A 14,687-nucleotide genomic window follows, 5' to 3' on the forward strand; every position below is an offset into this window, starting at 1 on the left:
ACACCTGTACTGACGATAGTCACAGGCTCAGCACCTAGCATGTATCTGAGCACACTACCTCCTAATTACAAAAGCCTGCGGCACTGTGGCCCTGAAACATATGGACAGGGACCCAAGGGTGGCACAAAATCATGTACCTCAAGTGACATGCGTCCACACACATGCACACACACATGCTCTGCCTTTCTACTGTGGACTCCATAAAAAATAACATTCCCTGTTCCAGGCAGTAGGCTGGGCCTGCAGCCTAGAGACGGGTGGCACTGTGGTGAGCAGGCAGTGCCAGGCGGGGGGAGGGCGTGGCGGGAGGAAGCTCCTCCAGGAAGACTCTAGGGGGGAGCTGGGGTGAACGGGGCTCAGGCCTGGCATAGCACAAGGTGGCTCTTGTGATAAGGCCATCCAGGGGCTGCAAGGAGTGCATCCAGCGGGGTAGGAAGTCCCACGTCTGCAGCCACTTGGGGAGGTGCCCGGGACTTCGACTCTGCAGGACATTAACAAGCACCACGAAAGCCAACAGGGCCCCAAAGGGCGTGCCCACGCCCACCATAGCCTGCCAGCCTGCCATGGAGACACCGAACACCAGCGAGGGCAAGAGGAGGAAGCACACAAGGAGGTAGAGGACCGCAAACCAGCGGTACTTGGCGGTGCGTTTGCCCAGTGCCTTGGCCATGCGGATGGGCAGGCGTGTGCAGGGCAGCGGGTACCACAGCAGGATGCCCGAGATGTTGAAGAAGAAGTGGCAGAGGGCAATCTGCAGGGGAGAAGGCAGAAGTGGTCAGGCGCTGGCATGTGAGCCCAGCAGGGCTAGATCTTAGAGGCCCCACGTGATCTGGGTAGCAGGAGAAAACTTGAGGCTGATGTGGCTCCAGATAACTCCTGACTGCTTATTAAAATACTGTGTTGCTGAACTGAGTTGGTGATAACTGCCCTGAACTTTCCACCTGTGTCCTATTAGCTCCCCTCATCAACATCCCAGCACCTAAAACGTCTTCCTGACACAGGATCTTCTTGCTATGTAGACCAGGCTGGCCTTGCAGGCTGACCTTGGTCTTTTGGCCGTTTTCCTACCAAGTAATGGGATTACAAACATGTACTCCCTACCGTGGTGCTTGTCTTTAGCAGCCACTAAAGTTTTTTTTTTTTTTCACTTGCCCATTCTGGCCTTTTAATGGGTCAGCCCCTTGTCAGCTGTTTTGCTCCTAAATCAATTGCCCCTTTGCCATCATCTGCTTACCATCCCCAGTTCTATGCAATCTTGTTCCCCCAAATCTACGCCTCTGACAGCACACCTCCAGGGTGTGACCCTGACTTGCTGCTGTTAACTGATACAATGTAGCAGTGACTCATCAAGGTCTACTTTGTCCACCCTGGTTTGCAGTGAGTGGGGCGGCTGATGTTGATTATACATTGTTACACCCTCCATCCTCTCCATCCCAGCCCTCGACTACCACAAACCGCCCCTTCTTCCCATGTACCTGAAAGGAGCTGGATAGCTTCTCCCTGGGGCTGGCCAGTGCTGCCAGGATGGCTGTAGTGGTAGTGCCAATGTTGGAGCCCAGGGTGAGAGGGTAGGCCCGCTCAATGCTGATCACACCCAGGCCTGGTGGGCAGGAGAGAATGTGGTTGTTCTTGGTCTACTTCCTCGAGCACCTACACACCCCACACCCCCCTGCTGCCCACGGCTGGTCATGGGCACTCACCAATGAGCGGGGTGATGGCTGAGGTGAACACGGAACTGCTCTGGACAACAAAGGTCATGCTGGCACCCACGACCATGGCAAAGTAGCCGGTGACCCAGGTGAAGGGGGCTGGGAAGTCTGAAGGGAAGCCAAGCCCTCAGTCAGCCAGGTCAGCGAGAGCCCTTGGGAGAGCAGGCCCTGGCTTTAGGGAGAAGGTACTGAGGGCGTGGCTTCCTCAGGAGAACCTAGCTGGTCCTCTGTTCCCCCCCCCCCCGCCCTCCCCCCCTGTAGCAGCTTTCATTTGCCCTGCCTGCTCTTGTGAGCAGAGCGCTTTCTCACTGGGGCTGTCACACTCTCTGTGCCTCACTGGGGCTATCACACGCTCTGTGCCTCACTGAGGCTATCACACGCTCTGTGCCTTACTGGGGCTATCACAGTCTCTGTGCCTTTGCCCTAGCTGTGCTTGCTGTTCAGTGTCTAAATCCACTGGGGATTAGCTCAGGGATGCCCATGGGCGCCGACACCTGAACATGCTTCTGTAACAGTGCACACGTGCTGCAGTGTGCTTTAGGTCACGGCTGGATGACTTATCAGACCTAATTCGGTAAAAAGCTGTGACTGGTGAGGTTGTGCGTGAAGAAAGGTTCCTGCTGCTAAGCCTGACGACCTGAGCAATCCCTGGGATCTCCACGATGGAAGGAGAGGACCAGCCCATGCATGCTGTCATCTGATCTTCCATGTGCCATGGTGTGCACATGTGCACACACCCAAACATAGAGTACAGTGGAAATCACACACACACACACACACACACACACGCGCGCGCGAATATATATATCATGGTTGATAGTGCATGCCTTTAATTCTGGCACTCAAAAGGCAGGGACGGTTGGATTTCTATGAGTTTGAGGCTATCTTGCTCTACATAGTTCTATGCCGGCTATGATTGACAGATCCTGTCTCAAACAACCAAAAACAAAACAAAACAAAAAACCCATAACTAACAAGCTAACAAAAACATTGCAACAGTGTAAATATTTGTTATTCTGTAATGTTTAAGAAAAACGCTACAAAACTCTGCTTCAAGACAGATGTAATTATCTTTCTGAAATATTTTTGATTCATGGCTGGCTGAATCTGTAGATCAGGGTCCCACAGAGGCAGAATGTCAACTGTATTCACCCCAGGGATCACCTCCGTGCTGGAAAGCCCATGCTGACCTGGGTATCCCTTACTCCCACGTCCATCACTGTGGGATTCCCCAGTGTCGATGCAGTAACTCAAAGCCCAAAATGTAGTTTAAAATGAGAGTTAGTTAATGTCACCCCCCTGCCCCGAATCCTGCAAATACACCATCGCCCTCAGTAAAGCCTGGACTCTGGGTAAAGTCTAGAGGCCCCTAAATCTGGCTCGCTCTATGTTGGTTCTAGCCTTGGCCTGTCCCTCCCAAGTTGCTGCCGGTGCCCACTCTGTCCCACACCTGCTGCACTTGCCACTGTCTCCACTCCATAATCCAGGTTGGCCTCTCACTCTCCTCAATCCTCCTGCCTCAGCCTTCCACGTGCAGAGATTACAGCTGTGAGCTGTCACATCTGGCTTTATCCACGTGTATTTTATTTCTCCGTGTGTGGAAGTCAGAGGGAAAACTTGTGTGTCTTTATCTCTCTGTGTCTTCTGTTCTTTTCTGGGGGGAGGGAGGTGCGGGTAAGACAGGGTTTTCTGTGTGTAGCCTTGGCTGTCCTGGAACTCAGTAGACCAGGCTGGCCTCATACTCATAAAGATCCACCTGCCTCTGCCTCCCGAGTGCTGGGGTCAAAGGCATGCGCCACCACCACCTGGGTGACCTGTTTTTTGAGATAAGGTCTCTCATCTTGATTCTAGATCTCATCAAGTGGCTCAGCTGGCCAGCCAGACCGGGATCCTCCTGTCTCTGCCTCACAGCACTGGTAGAACGGGCATGCCCCCACCCCTGGCTTCCTTTGTGGGCTATGGAAAGCCAACACAGGCTCCAAAGGCGTGTACAGCCAGCACAGAACCCTGGTCCTGCTCTGAGTTTGTTTTTGGCAGAGTTTTATTGGTGCATGGCTTTAATCCCAGCACTTCGGAGGCAGAGTTTCTGAGTTCAAGACCAGCCTGGTCTACATATCGAGTTCCAGACTATATATATATATATACCCCCAAGAGTAGTGGTGGTGCATACATTTGTTTGTTTTTTGTTTTTGTTTTTTCGAGACAGGGTTTCTCTGTAAAGCCCTGGCTGTCCTGGAACTCACTCTGTAGACCAGGCTGGCCTCGAACTCAGAAATCTGCCTGCCTCTGCCTCCCAAGTGCTGGGATTAAAGGTGTGCACCACTACTATCCGGCTGCCCACACTTCTTGAGCGCTGGGATGGTAGGCACCTGTCCCCCATCCAGCCCTTTCCTCCACACTGGACTCCTTATGCAGGTCATTGCTCGCTCAGACAGACCTCTGTCACCTTGGAAACGGCCTCTTCCACACTGTGCTGTGTTGCTGTTCATCCTTCTGTCCCCTTGCCAGTCAGTCACCCACGCTCACCCTTCACCGCTTGCCCCTCCCCACCCCTACCTTCGCCCTCATCTCCTGGGAGTAAAGTGAGGGGCTCCCCGAGGAAGGCCCAGGTAGGAAAAGTCCAGTTGGTGACTGAAATGGCAGGCTCACCCAGGTGGCATGAGGAAATGGTGATCTTTAGGGACAATAACTAATCAGCTCTGTGCCACTGCCACCATTTGGGACACAGCCCAGCATGGCCTAGTTGTCTGCTTCTGTGAGGAAAATCACAATTCTGAGATCCTAGGATCAAGGATCCCTCTCTGTTTGCCTTATTCCTGTGTCCTGTGACACACAGTAGGGGCTTTAATGCCTATTTGCCTGTTAAACAGAGGTTGCTAGGTAGACATGGTCATGCATCGCTGTGATCCCAGGACTTGAGAAGTCAAAGCAAGAACATCAGAAGTTCTTGCCAGTCTAGGCTGCAGATCAAGGTCTAGGGCATTATGGGCTACATAAAACCATGTCTTGAAAAATCCAGAACAAATGAAAACCAAACCAGGGAGATGGGCATGGTGGTGCACACCTTTAGTTCCAGCACTGGGGAGGGCAGAGGCAGGAAGATCTCTGTGAGTTCAAAGCCAGCCTAGTCTACAAAGTGAGTTCCAGGATAGCCAAGGCTACACAGAGAAACCAAGTCTCGAAAAAGCAAACCAACGCCAAGCAAACCAATGGCTTCTAAGGCTGCCATCTGCTAGGGAATGCAAAAGTCAGAGCCTGCCCCAGCTTCCTGGCTGTCAGCAGGAGGCTCTAAGGAGCCGGTCCCACCTCTTGTTGACCCTTAGGGGAGCCTGAGGCTCACAGATGATAGCGGTGAATTTAAGGACACCTGGAATTACTCATGGGCATGGGGGCGGGGCGCTGCCTAGGCCTGCAGCCTGCCTTCCAGCTCACCTGTGTTGATGACCTTCTGGATAACATTGGCCACTTGGCCCTTGAGCAGGGAGTTGAGCATCTTCACAAGGAGGATAAGACAAGTGCACAGAACCACCAGGGATCCCGCCAGCAGAATGAGCCCCACAGCCAGGTCGGGCAGCCCCGTATCCGCGAAGATATGGTTGCCTGAAAGGGCGGTATCCGGAGTCTTTACCCCTACACCCTTCTCCCGCCTTTGCCAACCCCCAGGGGCTGTGAGCCTAAGGCCCCCACCTCAAACTCCTTCAACCTCTGCACCAGGGACTGCCGTAAGCCCAGAGTTCAGCTGCCTTTCCCGGGGCTGGACAGAGCAGTGGCCAGGGCACGGCGGTGCAGGGACCCTATGGCGTGGGGCACCTCCTATGGTAGAGATACTTACATTTCTCCATGGTGGTGTTTGCAAGGCTGTTGATGGCCTCTACCCTGGACATAGAAGCGGAAGCCTAAATTCAGAGGAAGGTGACTTAGCGAATCTGGAAAGCACAGCCTGGGGGCAGAGCTAAGAGGGGGTCCGGGAGAATGGGAGAACCAGAATGTTTTCTGGCTCTGTGATCATGGGCCTGTTGCTTGAGTCTACCTTCTCTGTGGAAGAGATGAGGTTGAAATACTTACCCCCCAGGAATATGGCCAGTGTACATATTCTACACTGTCACTGGCCTGACCAGCCTATCCCCTGGGACCAGCTACAGTGTACTTAGATATAATAAATAAATCTTTTTCTTTTCTTTTTGGTTTTTCGAGACAGGGTTTCTCTGTGTAGCCCTGGCTGTCCTGGAACTCACTCTGTAGACCTCGAACTCAGAAATCTGGCCTCGAACTCAGAAATATGCCTGCCTCTGCCTCCCAAGTGCTGGGATTACAGGCATGCACCACCACTGCCAGGCAATAAATAAATCTAAGAAAAGAAAGAAAGAAAGAAAGAAAGAAAGAAAGAAAGAAAGAAAGAAAGAAAGAAGAAAAGGCACAATTCTGGAGTTTTAGGTTCAATTCCTATGCATGTTGTAGCTACTCAGAGGCCTTTTTTTCTCAGTACTCTGGATTGAGTTTACATACTCACAAATATTAAGCAGACATCCCACTACTGAGCTACACCCTAAGACCCCATCTCATTTTTTTTTCTGAGACAGACAGGGTCTCGCTAGATTGTCCAGGTAGGTCCTGGCCGTGCCATTTTCCCGCCTCAGCCCCCAAGTATTCAGGAGTCACAGCCTGTGTCACTAGGCGTATGGAGACACACTGTAAAGCTCCAGGAAGCAGAGTTCCAGGCCAGCACAAGTGTCCTTTCAGTCTGTAAAGTACTCATCTGTAGTGTCACTGGATTAAGGAGTTGTTGAAAATGAAACCAGGATTCTGTACTTTTCCCACTGGTGCCCCGGACCCATCAAGCTGTGACAAGAGGAAACGGAATGGCCGTGGAGAGGCTCAACGTGGGGCTCAGGAGGGAGCTGGCACTGGGGTGCTTATGGCTTCTTTAGGTTCCGATCCAAGCCGTGAGTCATTTAAAGAATGTAAGATCGGGTTGGGGCTTGGACCAGAGGTCCAGGCCTTGTGTATATGGACAAGGTCCTGGTTCCATTCCCAATATCGCAAAAGGAAAACAAAACAAAACAAAACACCGCCAGTGTAATGTTGACAGGGTCAACATCTGGCAGCTGCTTCTAACATCACAGTTGTGTGATGCTCTCCCTTGAGTAAGACTATCGATGTGCTCTGTTCACTGCAGCTCAGCCTTGAGCAAGACGACCTGCTCGGTTCACTACAGCTCAGCCTTGGGGCACCACCTCTGCTCTGTTCACTACAGCTCAGCCTTGGGGCACCACCAAGCCCAGAGGCCTGAGCTCTAGGCAAGAAACCAGGATGAAAATCTAAGACAGAAATCCAGATGGCCACTTGGAGAGCTGAGGCAGCAGGATTGCCGTGAGTGTAAAGCCAGCCTGAACTAGAGTTGAGATCTTGTCTCAAGAAGAAAACAGAACAATAATTAACTAATGAGGAGCTAATGCTCCTGAGATAATACTGCTCAGGAGAGACTGGAGTTTAGTCAGGGAGAGCCAGGCTGGGGTTTAGTCAGGGAGAGCCAGGCTGGGGTTTAGTCAGGGGGAAGAGCCAGGTGTTTGCTGAGTTCAAATCTACTTTTTAGACCAGCTTTCTGGGGCCAGTCATGCCATCTCTCTGAGCCTGTTTAAATCTGGATAATAGGGGCTCTAAGGTTAAGAGCACAGGGCACTCTTCCAGAAGACCCAGGTTCAATTCCCAGCACCCACAATGACAGCTTACAACTGTCTGTAACTCCAGTTCCAGGGGATCTGGCACCCTCACATAGACATACATGCATGCAAAACACCAATACACATACACCGAATAAATCTTTGGGAAAAAATAAATTGGGATAGTAAAGATATAAAGGTCTTAGGAGAAAGGGAACTCCTCACTTTGGGGGTCTGACTTACCACAGACTCCAAGCAAACTGAGCCCCCAGATAAGTACAGATCATTTCTCTTCGACCTCCTAGGTCCTGACCAGAGGCTCCTGCAGAAACTCCTGTGGATGCTGGCCCTTTTGGGAAGGGACTTGGTAGACCTTCCTGAAGGTCCTCGGCCCAAAGCCCTAGGAAGCAGATGACTTCCTGAGATGTATGTGTGAGTCCCTGGCTTTCTCTGAGCTGCATCCTGGGGTCTCCTGGGGAGGGGATTTTGTGGGCCTCAGAGGCTAGTGGCACGAGAGGAGCTTGGCACAGGTCCCACCTTAGGGTTGACTGAGTCAGGGGCAGGACTAGGCTGAGGGCTGAGGGAGCTGGAGTGTTGCTGTTTATCTGTATTTTTAGTGCTCCGGGTTGACCCTTGACCCCGGACCTCACGCAACAGTGACTCCGTTCTCCACCCTCCTATGGAATTCTGGAAACTTGACTTTTCTTCTTGGGGTTGTGTGACCTTAACTGAACCCAGAAAGTGACTCAGAGACCCTAAAGTGGAAAAGGGGAACAGAGAGACAGCAGGTGTGACAAGGGATCCACTGTCAGGCCAGGCTAGGGAATTGAAGGGAGAGAGAACCCTTTAAGGAGCCCTTCCAGGGCAGAGAAGGTAGACTCCGACTTAGTTCACAGAGCTGGGAAGCCCAGATCTGGTCCCGTTCCAAGATGTGTCCATCCTGTCTGGGGTAGAGATGGGGAATGGAAAGGGAGCAGAGTGGAAATTAAAAGCAGTACAAAGAGTCCTCCGTAGTCCTGTGCTCACAGCGCTGCTGAGCTATTCTCCGCTGTGTGAAATGGAGCCAGGCACATGTAACCTCTCTGGCTTCAACCTCTCTTTGTCTCCATGACAGAGTCCCTGATGCTGTCTTCTTCCGCGCCCCCCCCACCAACTCGGGCTTCTTGGAAGTATCTTGGGAGAGAGAGTTGGTATTTAAGAGCCTACCGGGACACCCTAGATTGAGACACTTTTGGGAACTGAAGGAGGTGATTAAGTTCACAAAAGGCTCCCATATTTCAAGAGTCCTTCCTCAGGAGAGAACCGCAGAGGATGTGGGCTTGCACAATAGCTTCCCCTCTGAGGGTCTGGGAACTGCGGGGGCCCTTTGTTCTTCTAGAAGCCGCAGAGCACTCTGGGCCAACAGCGCCATCTGGTGGCCAAAAGGAGCACTTCTCAGAGCATCTCCAGCCCACCAGCCCCGAGGGGGTTGAGTGGCCTGGGGCGCCGCAGCAGAAAGAGAAATGAACACGGATGCGGGTACCTTAGAGTGGCATCTGGGAGAAGCAGCTGCACCAGGAGTGAGTTTTCTATCAGGAGTGAGACCTGCCCTCCATTATAGGAAGCAATAATACAGGAAGTCGCTGTGCCCCTCTAAGAGAGGCTGTTTCTTATCTGCAGAGTGGAGATGTAATAACAGTTGTCCCTAGTTACTGGTCCTCCAGAGACACTGCTTAAATCAGGCAGGTACCGTTGTCAGTCCACACTGAGACTCTCGGAAGGGATTCCAAGGACATCTACAAGTCTCAAACACTCAAAAGGCCTGTTTTTCCCCTTTTCATGGAGAAGGCTCCTGCTCTGCCCTGGAGACCAGATGTGTTAATGCTGGGTCCAGCATGGTGAAGGCTAGAGGCCTCGAAGAGTTGAAAAGAAAACCCGGGGGTGGGGGGGGGTAGTAAAAAAGGCATATCCCAGGACCACGTGCTGCTGCTGAGTGAGTCACGTCCCTGTCCAGCCTTAGACTCCAACCTGCTGTTACTGAAAAAGGTTTCCTGCTACTGCAGGGACCTGAATCAGTGCTCTGGCAAGTGACAGTTGGAACAGCAAAGAACCTGAGGCTGGCCCAGCTGAGCTTCCATTTCTGTAAAATGGCTGGCACGCTTGGCTGGTCTTGCTTCATGACTACGGTGGGTGAGGAGGTTCAGGGCACAGGTAGAGACTTGCCCAAGACATGTCAGGCTGGAAATCTCTCCGGGTTCTTTTTTTTTTTTTTTTAGATCAGTATGTGATTTCTCTTCCTCTCTCCACCCGTGCTTTCTGAGGCTGCAGTGACTCAGAGAGCTTGCCTGAGAGTGACAGGGAGCTCATGAGAAGGTGGCTGCCGTGTTAGGAAGATCACAAAGCCAGCCTCAAAGCTGTCCACGTGGGCTTTTTGTCATCACGCTGCCTTGAACTCTCAGAAGAGCAGAACCCTCAGTATTGACGCCGTGTGCCACTTGGGAGGCAAAGGAGTGCCGTGGGGTGAGCTGAGGCGTGTTTTCCGTGAGTGCTGGTAGAAGGGACCCGGAACATCCACGCCAGGAGGAGGAAAGGTGGAGGCTGGGCCAAGCCTCTGCTGTGGCTTTGGATTTCCCTGTAGCTTTTCTAAATGGAGCTATTTCTTGTATGTAATAATTAAGAAGAAGCAGATTTGGAAGACTTGTGGCTTGGTGAAGCGTTTTTCCCTTTTATGGCTGAGTAAGAAAGTGTGCTAATTGCCTGCCTCCTTGTGCCTAATCGCCTTGGTATTATGCCTGGTACCATTGGCATAACGGCTGCTCCAGGAACGCCCAACCAATCCCAACAATTCCTCATCCTGAGCAGAGACAATGAGCCCAAGGCTCCAGATGAAAAAGTGCCCCCTGCCAGCAGCAGGGGTGTCTCAGCAGCTGTGTCTCTCAGGGGGCCATCCCTGGGAGCCAGTGAGCACCACACCGGAGTGGTGGCCACTGCCTTGCTCCCTAGCTGGGATCCAGGGGTCCAGGCTCCTCGATCCTTCTAGAATCTCTTCCCCTGCTCTCCACCTTGCTTTCACCTCAAGCCTCAAGCATGGTGGAGCCCAGTGAGTGTCCCTGCAACAGGGTAGCCCTGGGCAAGTTAGCCTCCTTGGGCCTGAGTCTCTGTCCATGAAACCAAAGGGATGAGCTTGATCCACGATTTCCAAACTACACAGAGCAGTTAAAGGGCAAGTAGGAGACAGGCAACTGGGCTCATTCATTCCCAGCGTTTTTTTCTGATTCAGTTGTTCTAGGAAGGATGTGTGCACACTACTGTGCAGTGGATTTTCTGCTTTGTATCTAGTTTACATCTCTGATTGAGTCCTAGGTGGTATCGATGCTGTGAGTCTGGAGAACAAGGGCTCTTTGAGAGCCACTGGGCCAGATCAATGACATGCAATGCTAGATGTACAGATGACGCTTGCCTACAGCAGTGTGTGCAGCTAGGAGGGACTGCCAATGTCTGTCATGGCTATACTGATGCAGAACAATTGCATGCATCTGTTCTTTCCTAGGCGAGTGACTTCTGAGGTCTCTGAGACAAACAGGCCATTGTCTAAAGAGGGCATCATCTTACCTGGCTCTGGAACTCACCTCTGTTGCGTCTGGGTGGCACCAAGTCCGAATGAGACTGTGATTCCTCAGGGACTCATCCCCCACAGCAATGCTGGTGATCACAGACTTGTCCAGCTGTGAGCAAGATGATAGAGAGAGGAAGGAAGGGGGAGGGGAGGGGAGGGGAGAGAGAAAAGGAGAGGGAGGGGGAGAAGGGGGAGGGAGAGGGGAAAGGGAAAAGGGGGAGGGGTGAGGGAGGGAGAGGGGAAGGGGAGAGGGGGAGAGGAGAGGAGAGGGGGGGAGGGGAGAGGAGGAGGGGAGAAGGGGAGGGGAAGAAAGAGAAGGGGAGGGGAGAGGGAGAAGGGGGGAGGGGAGAGGGAGAAGGGAAGGGGAGAGGGAGAAGGGGGAGGGGAGAGGGAAGAGGAGAGGGAGAAGGGGAGGGGAAGGGAGAGTGGGAGGTGAAGGTAGGGCCACTCTCTATCCCACATCTGTCCATCCATGGCACATCCATAGCACGGCCCACCCTCACCTGGATGATGAGTCTTGTGAAGGGCTCTGTGATGACCTTGAGAAGGTCTGGGGCATCCCGGCCACCACGGATGTTGAAGGAGGCAACCACGAGCCCAGTGATGTGGTGCAGGTAGCCCGTGGCAGCCTCCAGGGGCAGCAGAACCAGAACAGACAGCCAGTTAAAACAGTCATGCACGGTCGCCCCTGCAAAAGCCCTGAGCAGGGAGGTCACATTGCAGGACAGCTAGACCCGAGGTGCACCCAAGCTGAGGGGTCCCAGCACTCAGTTCTGCCTTCTCCCCCAACAAGTGTGAGCCCCCCACCCTCCTTCTCCAGCTCACCGCCTGAAGTCAGTCCTGTCCCCCGCCTGCATCAGCGCCACAATGGTGTTGGTGACAGAGGTTCCAATGTTGGAGCCCATGATGATGGGAATAGCGGAGCTCACCTCCAACACTGGCAAAAGAGGAAGCTGTCAAACGCCTGGGCTGCGGCTGCAGGCTCTGTCCTACAGGGACTCCTACGAGGTGTGTGTGTGTGTGTGTGTGTGTGTGTGCGCGCGCGCGCATGGTGTGTATGCAAAAGTGGGAGAATTCAAGCGTTCAGCTCTAGCACTCTCTAATTCATTACAATTCGACACCTCTTGTATAACCTAGAGCTAGTTGGTAGCTACAAGGAGCTCTGTGCTCTCGCCTCAGACAGCCTTTCCCAGAATACTCTTGACTTCCTAGGCAAAGCCTCACAGGTCCACGTGTACACACACTGTGTATTTACTCATGTGTGAGCATATCCACATGTGACATATTTGCACGCTCTGTACAGGACGTGTCCACACGCTACTGAGGACGGACATGTGCATGTGACTGCGTTATGGGAACTCACACCCTGTGCAGTCCACAGTGTGCTTGTGCAGGTGTGCCTTACACACGTGTGATTGTTGGTTTCTGTGTCAACTTGGCTAGCCTATAGCATACAGTCGACTTTAACTAGATTATTCTTGTGTGTCTACATGTGTGAGCATGTGTGTGTGTGCGCGCGCGTACATGTGCGCGCGCGCGCACACACACACACACACACACATGCGCGCGCACGCATGCACTCCTGGTGTGTATGCAAAAGTAGAGACTGGAAGAATTCACGAGTTCAGCTCTAGAACTCTCTAATTACCATGAGACAGCATCTCTTGCATAGCCCAGAGCTACTCGGTAGTCATGGTGCTCCAGCAGTTCCACCACTGCCCCGGCACTGGTGTGTATGCGGCTGTGCCCGGCCTCTATGTGAGTACTGGAAATTGAAACCTGGGCCTTCACGTCATATAGTGAGCGCTCTGACCCACTGAGACTCCCTAGTTCCAGGTCAAGGAGATTCTTCCTGAGCTTGGAGGGCCTCAGCCAATGGGATGAGAGAGTCTCAAGAGTGAAACTGAAGCTCCCTGAAGGGAGAAATTTCACCTGTAGCTCGCAGGATTGGCTTCCGCCTACACATCCTGCCCGTCCGAATCGCTCACACTGTAAATGTCAGACTTGGGCACCCAGCCACACAATCTCGAAAGTCAATTCTTTTTCTAAAAAATGATTTATCTATTTTTATTTCATGTGCACTGGTGTTTTGCCTGCATGTATGTTTGAGTGAAGTTGTCGGATCCTCTGAAACTGAAGTTATGGGCAGTTAGGAGCTGCCATGAGAGTACTGGGACTTGAACCTGGGTCCTCTGAAGAGCAGCCTGTGTTCTTGACCCCTGAGAGCATCTCTGTAGCCCTTGGAAGTTGATTCTTGGCGATAGACTGCGTGCATGTGGTGGGTTTTACTGACTGGCTTTCCTGAGCAATTGTGAGGCAGAAGTGGCCGTCGGGAGCTGTGCTCCCCTTTGTCACACTCCCCAGCTCCTGAAACCCCTTCCTGACTCAGCTCTTGCTTTAGAGGACAGTATAAGAGATACTGGAGCCCCACCCTTCCCCGCAGCCTCCTCAGCAATTCCACATGCCCGCCCCGATTCTGATTCTGAAGGACCACACCCCTGGGATCTATCCCTGGCCACGTTGGGCCAACTCACAGCCAGAGGAGACCATGCTGACAATGATGGATGTGGAGGTGCTGGAGCTCTGCACCAGAACCGTCACCAGGATTCCCACCACCAGCCCTGCCACTGGGTTGGACAGGATGGCATTGTCCTTGAAGATATCCCCAGCCACCTTCCCTGCAGAACGCAAGCCAGCGTCAACTTGAGGTCCCTTCTGAACCCTTCCCCTGACCTCCCTGACCTGGGCCCTACCTCCGGCCAGCTGAAAGGCGGAGCTGAGCACGTCCAGAGAGCAGACAAAGAGGTACAGGAAACCTAGCATCAGCGGCACCTTCAGGAGCTTCGTGCCAACCTGGGCAAGCTTCTGAGACAGCCTGGGCTCTGGAGGTGGGGCAGGCATGAATACTGTGGACAGAACACTAGAGGAAGTGACTACTCGTGCCCCCCTCGCCCCACTTGGCCCACCTGGGTTTTGCTCCTCTTCCTGGGCCAGTTTGGCAGGTAGTGGGTCATGGCACTCCAGGACCTCCCCACAGGGACAGCTGTGCTCTGTGAGGGTTACCGGGCTCAGACTGGAGATGGCATAGGTGGATGTCCCAGGAATCCTGTGCAGGACTGAGGAAGGAGGCTGATTAGGAGTTCCCAGAGGCCTTAGCAGCCCAGGAGAAACAGGTAGAGGGACAGAAGGTAGGCAACTGTGGGCAAGCAGGTCTCTGGGGATGGGAGTGATACTTACCTTGTGGACTGGGAACGTATGCGAAGGCCGCCCCATGCACCATGTGTCTCCCACGGACTGGAAGTGGGGAGACAGCCGGTCCCCCCAATCTCTCACCATAGGACATCATGTTGGGCACCCACAATGAGTCCTATGTATAAACAGGTTGGGGCAAATCTGATAGTTGCTGTGTCTGGGACACTCATACCACATAGAGGACATCCAACTGAGGGTCTGTGATTCTGCTCATCCTCAGACACAGCTAGAGATGGACACCCAGGTGCTTGTCACAGACTTAAGCAGCCATTCATCCATCCAGTAAGGCTTTGTAGCTGTTTTGTTTGGCTGGGAACAGAATCTAGGGCCCCAGCATAGGAGGCGGCAAGCACCCCAATATTGAGGCACATCCCCAATCCCAGCAAGTGCTTCTTGGATGTGTAGTGTCTACTAAGTTCTGAGTTAGATGCTAGAGTACAGTAGCAAGTAAAAATGCATACAGCCTCTGCT

General features: G+C 52.8%; 1 protein-coding gene across 1 annotated transcript; it reads right to left on the reverse strand.

The window, feature by feature from the left end:
- Positions 1 to 247: 247 nt before the first annotated feature.
- On the reverse strand, positions 248 to 14,310 carry Slc34a1 (solute carrier family 34 member 1). Its single transcript, XM_052156961.1, has 12 exons — positions 14,202 to 14,310; positions 13,931 to 14,080; positions 13,718 to 13,846; positions 13,499 to 13,642; positions 11,790 to 11,901; positions 11,468 to 11,663; positions 10,978 to 11,073; positions 5,542 to 5,605; positions 5,142 to 5,309; positions 1,701 to 1,817; positions 1,476 to 1,600; positions 248 to 751 (listed from the first exon to the last, which is right to left on the reverse strand). Exons 1-12 carry the CDS (start codon positions 14,308 to 14,310, stop codon positions 248 to 250), a joined length of 1,914 nt encoding a protein of 637 aa, XP_052012921.1.
- Between the last annotated feature and the right edge of the window lie 377 nt (positions 14,311 to 14,687).

The sequence above is a fragment of the Apodemus sylvaticus genome, chromosome 14 (assembly GCF_947179515.1).
Source record: "Apodemus sylvaticus chromosome 14, mApoSyl1.1, whole genome shotgun sequence".
NCBI lineage: Eukaryota > Metazoa > Chordata > Mammalia > Rodentia > Muridae > Apodemus > Apodemus sylvaticus.

Bases quoted from the DNA above. Each gene is read 5' to 3' on its own strand.
- Slc34a1 (XM_052156961.1), bottom strand. From the start codon at position 14,310: ATGATGTCCTATGGTGAGAGATTGGGGGGACCGGCTGTCTCCCCACTT. The intron at 14,081-14,201 runs GTAAGTATCACT...CTCCTTCCTCAG, and splicing joins ATACGTTCCCAGTCCACAAG to TCCTGCACAGGATTCCTGGG. The intron at 1,601-1,700 runs GTGAGTGCCCAT...CCTGCCCACCAG, and splicing joins AGCCATCACCCCGCTCATTG to GCCTGGGTGTGATCAGCATT.